General features: G+C 41.5%; 1 protein-coding gene across 2 annotated transcripts in view; it reads right to left on the reverse strand.

The window, feature by feature from the left end:
* Window positions 1-6,993, reverse strand: part of LOC140457063 (breast cancer metastasis-suppressor 1 homolog) — a 38,491-nt gene that overhangs the window by 10,581 nt on the left and 20,917 nt on the right. For both annotated transcript variants that reach the window (XM_072551027.1, XM_072551028.1), the window contains exons 2-6: window positions 3,947-4,101; window positions 2,188-2,278; window positions 1,582-1,709; window positions 891-970; window positions 231-327 (exon numbers count right to left, since the gene is read on the reverse strand). In XM_072551027.1, the coding sequence (XP_072407128.1) occupies window positions 231-327; window positions 891-970; window positions 1,582-1,709; window positions 2,188-2,278; window positions 3,947-4,101 (551 nt within the window). The remainder of the gene's footprint in view (window positions 1-230; window positions 328-890; window positions 971-1,581; window positions 1,710-2,187; window positions 2,279-3,946; window positions 4,102-6,993) is intronic.

Raw genomic sequence — 6,993 nt, forward strand, 5'->3', positions numbered from 1 at the left:
CAAGATTAGCTCTAATTCACCTGATGAAGATTGAAGTGACAATGTTTCGACCACCTTACACAGAATTCAGTCCCTACGGTTCAGCTTCACAGTCTTCTGTTTCTCACACGTGAGAGGTACCAGAGGGTGCTCAGTGGACATGGAAACCATATCCCAACAACTACCAACATCTTCAGGATAGCAGTAGAAATTCATGTAGACTAGGAAGTTATAAGCTGCGGAATACTGACCAGAGGTTATGTCTATACTTTGCTTGTCCTCCTCCAATCGCTGAATTCGCTCCAATAGCTCATTCCGCATGTTATCGAACAGTAACAGCTTCTCACTCTGAACCCACAACCAAAACAGAATGGGGAGAAATTAGCCTTTAAGAGGCAAACTGTCTGCAAACAACCTCCAAATGTTTCTGCTTACAGAAATTTGAACATATTTCTCAAATGAACTAACACATTATATGAAGCATGTGTTTTGGATGGCCCATATCACGTGAAAATATGTGGGTGTCAAGACAAGGTAATGCAATGGGTTGATTTCAGGCATTGACAAATTACTGATTCTTTGCTGTATCTGTTCTTTCTTCATGTTCATGTACATTGAATCAATGGCCCTGACCCATTGTGCTTCTCTAAAGCACTTTGTTAGAATTTCCTGGGTGTTAAAGGAATGACAAAAATCAGAAATGCAAAGTTCTTATCTACCAGATAGTAGTAAGCACTTGTGGAACTGTTTTCCAGCAAGGCAATTGAAGAGTAGAAACTATCAAAGCAATTCTCAGCTGTGCCCAAGATTTTGGATTAGTTTAACAAACTGCTCTCATGAACACAAGGCAAAATTAGAATGAAATATTAGAGGATTCAGTTTTGTTGCCCCGCTTTCCCTACTGTCCTTACCTCCAGATGTTGTCGAGCTCCCTGCAGTTCACACTCGTACCTGTTTCTGATTACTTCCAAACACAAATCTTTATATACTCCTGTCAGATGCAGAATTGGGACAAGATCAAACTTACCAATGAGCGATAATTTCAGCATGTACAATAATGCCAAATCAGTATGTGACATAGCTAATCTCATAGCATACCATCCAGACCTGCCTCGAACTTGGAACAGCAGCATTTCACCGGATATAAACATCACCACGTGCTGCAAAGCTTCCAGTCCACACTTTAAGGAGTTGCAATTTACTGGGCTTTACTGGAGGATAGGTTGAATTCAGGCACAGTGGAAATCAGCATGATACTTACACTACCCTTCACCTTTGCACCTCTCCCAAACACAACTTTCCCATCATATCTATACATCAGAAACACAAACTTCCTGTTGTCACAATTGTTGGATACATATCTCTCTGCAGTGATCATTCAATTATTATAAAGTGCTGTGGTACAGTTACAGACTCTGTCTCCAAGATGGTTCTGTGCTGAGTACTTCTGTAATCTCTCTTACACAATCTGTCACTGCCATGACTCCACAGATATTAAAATGAATATTTGTCAACTAAGCATAGTTCTAAAATGCCCTCCCTCGCCCACAGCTGCTGACTGCCATGTCCAACAGCTTGGGATATCAGTGATGCAAACATTACCTGCCACCTCCATTCTGATTTTCATGTTCTTCTGCAGGACAGCCAGGGGCTCCAAGTACTCAGTTGCTTTCCCTGCGATCACCTCATCCAGTTTGGCTTCAACCTGACTCAATCTCTCTTTGTACAGTCTGCAAAAGAGAAGCTGCCAGTTTTATCCTCCATTTTCTATTTACCTTCTCAGAGTAAATCCTCCGCCTAACTTTTACCAACCAAATTTTCAAACTGTAGCAAATATCTCTGCTGGCTTTCACCCTCCTTTCCTAAAGATGCTGATTCTTGGTGGGGTGAGTTCTACCCTCCAGTACCTCAGCCAAATGGCCAGTCTTTGCGTGGGAACTTAGATAGTGCTGGGTGGCTATTCAACTGTGGGCAGCATCAGAGCCCAGTCTGACTTTGTCCACACCCAATATCTAAAGGGATTTTCCAATCTTAAATTGTGATCCAGTGACAGTTACACACGCATGTTGCACCCTTGCCTCACAAGTCAAGAACGGTCCCGCGGGCGATGAGCAAGACAGCATTGTGAAGCCCATGCTTAGTAGGAAGCAGCGCCTTCAGGAGAGGAGAATACCGGAGAGATATATTCAAAAGAGGCTATCAGCATACTGTTCTTTCAGATCCGTGAACTGCTTCTCCAAATCCGACATTTCATCCAGACACGCTGTGCGGCGCCGCTCACAGTCCTCATCGTCCATTTCTGCAAAAAGGAACATGTATGTGGTCAGATCAATCCAAATAACTCCAGATAAAAGTCCCATATTTGTTCATTTTATCACCTTACCGCAATCACAGAATTTACAGCACAGACTTGTGCCTTACAACCGAATCAAGGTTTGTCAATGCTTGTTATCCATGTGAGTCTCTCCTGCCTCACTTCATCATAACATATCAGGTACTACCTCTCTATCCCTTTCTCCTTCATGTATCTAGCTTCTCAAAGTCTCAAGATGTTTAATAAAGTGAACTAATGTAGTTACTGTTACATTTACACCAATTGTGAGCCAGCAGCATCAGTTATTCTGTTTTGAATGAATTTGGTTGAGGGAGCAATGGAACTTTAATATCAGGAAAGCAGGGACTTGGCTTAACATCTAATTTCTGAAAGAATTGCATTCCCTCAGTATAACATTGGAATGTCAACACAAATTTGTTCATCCCTTGGAGTGGAGCTCAAACACAATGTTCTGACTATGAGAGGAGTGTGAAAGAAAAAAGCTGGCATACAATTCCATCAGTAGGAAAGATGCTACCATATCCAAAAGTCTCTTCAGCCTGGTTAGTGTCCATTCTGATATCCTTTAGTGACAGCTTGCAATTCAAATTACCCTTTTATCTTCAAATATCTACTACTGACCATCCAATTCCCTTCTTACTCTGAACTGCTTCATTAACTGAATTATATTATCTGTAATTTGAATCTTTCATTAATGAGTAAATTAAAAGAATAGCATATAGTATGAATGCAAAATTTGTGCAACCTCAACAATAATAGTTCATTATTTAGCAGGATTTATACACTTAATGGTAAGGTCCTAGGGAGTGTTGCTGAACAAAGAGACCTTGGAGTGCAGGTTCATAGCTCTTTGAAAGTGGAGTTGCAGGTAGATAGGATAGTGAAGGCGGCGTTTGGTATGCTTTCCTTTATTGGTCAGAGTATTGAGTACAGGAGTTGGGAGGTCTTGTTGCGACTGTACAGAACACTGGTTAGGCCACTGTTGGAATATTGCGTGCAATTCTGGTCTCCTTCTTATTGGAAAGATGTTGTGAAATTTGAAAGGTTTCAGAAAAGATTTACAAGGATGTTGCCAGGGTTGGAGGATCTGAGCTACAGGGAGAGGCTGAACAGGTTGAGGCTGTTTTCCCTGGAACGTCGGAGGCTGAGGGGTGACCTTATAGAGGTTTATAAAATTATGAGGGGCATGGATAGGATAAATAGACAAAGTCTTTTCCCTGTGGTGGGGGAATCCAGAACTAGAGGGCATAGGTTTAGGGTGAGAAGGGAAAGATATAAAAGAGACCTAAGGGGCAACTTTTTCACGCAGAGGGTGGTACGTGTATGGAATGAGCTGCCAGAGGATGTAGTGGAGGCTGGTACAATTGCAACATTTAAGAGGCATTTGGATCAGTATATGAATAGGAAGGATTTGGAGGGATATGGGCTGGGTGCTGGCAGGTGGGACTAGATTGGGTTGGGATGTCTGGTCGGTGTGGACAGGTTAGACCGAAGGGTTGGTTTCCATGCTGTACATCTCTATGACTCTATTCACAATACGTAGTGAAATTCAAAATCTTGAACATGTGTACGCCCACACACATTCAAATAAAGGTACTTAAAAAGTGGCTGAATTCAGACTCCTTTGCCAACCTGAGCTGTCTTCACCCTCCTCCTCAGATGCAGAAGTACTGCCGGTCTCCTCATCCGAGGTCTCCTCATTCTCTGGAGAATCCTGCTCCATTTCCTCATCAGCCTTCTCCTCTTCCTTTTCTTTGTCTTTCTGCGGCTGCTGCCCAGGCATTGTCCTTCAAAATAAAGTGCTATTATCATTGCAAGGTCAAAATAAAATCAATACATTTGTATCCATGCATTAGATATAGAAAACAAACATACTCCAACAATATACAATGGCAGTCTGTATCCACCTATACTGCACCTAGTGTAATGCAATGACAGACCTGCATTGTAACCACTTATAATATAGTGATAGACTTGTACACACCAGCACCATGACTTCCCAACCCATTTATATTGGGCATGTGCATGCCCATCAGCACTGCACTCTCCACCCACCCCACCACCACCACCAAAGTCATACTGGAACAAATGTGTGCCCACCAGGTCACACAATACAAATGTGCACCCACAATACAAAAGACCTACATCTGTTATATAGAAATACCTGTACTCAATAAGATGGAGGTTCAAAATGTTATTATCATTAGATTGTTAAGTGGAAGAAAATGGATTTTAGTTCTCAATTCTGCAAAGATCTGAGTTTTCTGAAGAGGTCAATGTAGCCACGCACAAAAAGGGATAGACCTGTACTCACCAGCACTGTGTTCGTACCCTCATGTTAATGAGACAGAGCTGTATCTACCAGAATGTGATCCTCATCACGTAGGGCAGGCTTGCACTCATAAGCAATGCTATCCCCTCATACAGGGAGGGACCTGCACCATCAGCACCAATACCATTGTACAGAAACAGAGCTGCACTCACCAATACTGCGACCCCATAACACAGGGATAGACTAGAATTCAGCAGCAGCATATGCCCCATCATGCAGCAATAGACCTGCACTCACCAGCACCATGATCTCCACCCTCTAGGCCTATTTCCACCAACCACCATAACCAGTGCTGCACAGGGACAGACTTGTATCCACCAGTATTACGACCCCAGATCATAGAAGGATGAATCTGCACCCAGCAGCCAGAAGATGAATCTTCTCCCAAACTTTGAGCACTATACCCATTATACAGAGCAAAATCCATCAATACTCTACACCAGTCACACAGAACGGATCCATAAGCACTTGCACCAAACAGTTGTACAAAACAAATCTATGCTCACTAATACTGAATCTTAGGTTTACACAATATGAGAGAAGGATCTTGTTGTACAGTGGTAGTGCCTCTACCTCTGGCCAATTGAGTGGAGGTGCTGGTGTTGGACTGGGGTGGACAAGATCAGAGATCACATGATACCAAGTTATAGTCGAACAGGTTTATTTGAAATCTCAAGTTTTTGGAGCACTGCCGCTTCATCAGGTGAAGTGTGCACCTGATAAAGGGGTAGTGCTCCAAAAGCTTGTGATTTCAAATAAACCTGTTGGACTATAACCTGGTGTTCTGTGACTCCTGACCCTGACCAGTAGGTCCAGGTTCAAGTCCCATCTGCCCCAGAGATGTTATAACATGTCCAAACAGATAGTTAAAATAACTGCACAATGACAGTCTGGGTCCAACCAGTATGATTATACAGTTATATAATAACACATCTGTAACTTGTCCTCTGCTTCCAAATACTGTACCCAGCAGCGCTGTATGCCAGTGCCATACAGTGACAGATCTGTATCCTCCAGTTCTGGTATGTTAATTTTGTAATGAATTGAAATACTTCCACACATTTGGAAGTATAGAATTTATAACTATAGTCAGACCTGCATAACTTTATTATTTAGTGAGATGCAGTCATCATTTGTTATCCTTCCCTGTTCACCTTTTAAAAGATGGTTTGTTAGGCCATTTCAGAGAGGCGTTAGGAGTTATCCACATTGCTGTTGGAGTAGGCTGCAAGAAGGTCAAATTGGTTAAGGATGGTGGATTTCCCTCCCTAAACAACGTCAGGGGATCAGGCAGCTTTTTTATGACTGCCTGAGTAAGATCTGAACCCATATCTGCAAAGCATAACCCTGAACTTCCAATTTACTAGTTCAGTGACATTACCATTATGCCACCCTATCCCCAGTTACAAATGTTACAATTCCACTGCTATGAATTAATAGTGTCTGATAACAAATTTCTGTCCCAACAGAAGACACAATGTGAAGGATGTCCTTCACAGCTTAAGCTTGTAATCTTTACCCAAGCACCATTACGGAATATTGAAATCCCGGTACAACTTCCATATTGTCAGAGGTCAGGAGTCAGTTTAAAAGCAATATTTGCTATAAAGCTGCAACATGATTTTGTTTGACAAAAGGAAACATTCTGAATTAAAATAACTGATGTAAAATTGAAAGCAGTTTATGCCAGTTCAACTGAGAATTGAAATGGATTTACAATTAAATGGCCTAAATTGAAGATCCCAATGAGTGGAAGGATCAGGAACAGTTTGAGGTAACGAACAAAAAAATGAAACGGTGGCAGAAGGAGACATTTTTCACACAGCAAGTGGTTAAAGATTTGGACTACACTGCCTGAACATGTAGTGGAGGTAGGTTTATTCTCAAGAGAGAATATGATGATTAATCAAAAAGGATGAACAAAGCTATGGGAGAAGGTAAAGGAGCAGCACTGGGTGCATTAGTCTTAGAGACCCAGTAGATGTACAAAGGGCCAAATGGCCTCCTGTAAGAGCAGAGTAAAAGTCTTGTAATGCATGTAAAATCAAACTACTTTTAAAAGAAAAAAAACTGGAATTTTAAATGGGAAAAGATAAATTAATTTTAAATGCCTAACTTGCATTATAAAAATGCTTAGAGTCAAACAGCATGGAAACAGACTCTTCGGTCCAATCTGCCCATGCCAAACATAACCCCAAACTAAACCAATCCCACTTGCATATTCCTGGCCCAAACTATTCCTATTTGTGCACGTATGAAATATTCTAGAATGACATGAACTGATTCAGGGATGTACATCTGCTTTTTCAATGTTTTAAAGGGAAAAATTTTGAACATAATGTACATT

This window comes from Chiloscyllium punctatum, chromosome 31 (genome assembly GCF_047496795.1).
Source record: "Chiloscyllium punctatum isolate Juve2018m chromosome 31, sChiPun1.3, whole genome shotgun sequence".
Taxonomy (NCBI): Eukaryota; Metazoa; Chordata; class Chondrichthyes; order Orectolobiformes; family Hemiscylliidae; genus Chiloscyllium; species Chiloscyllium punctatum.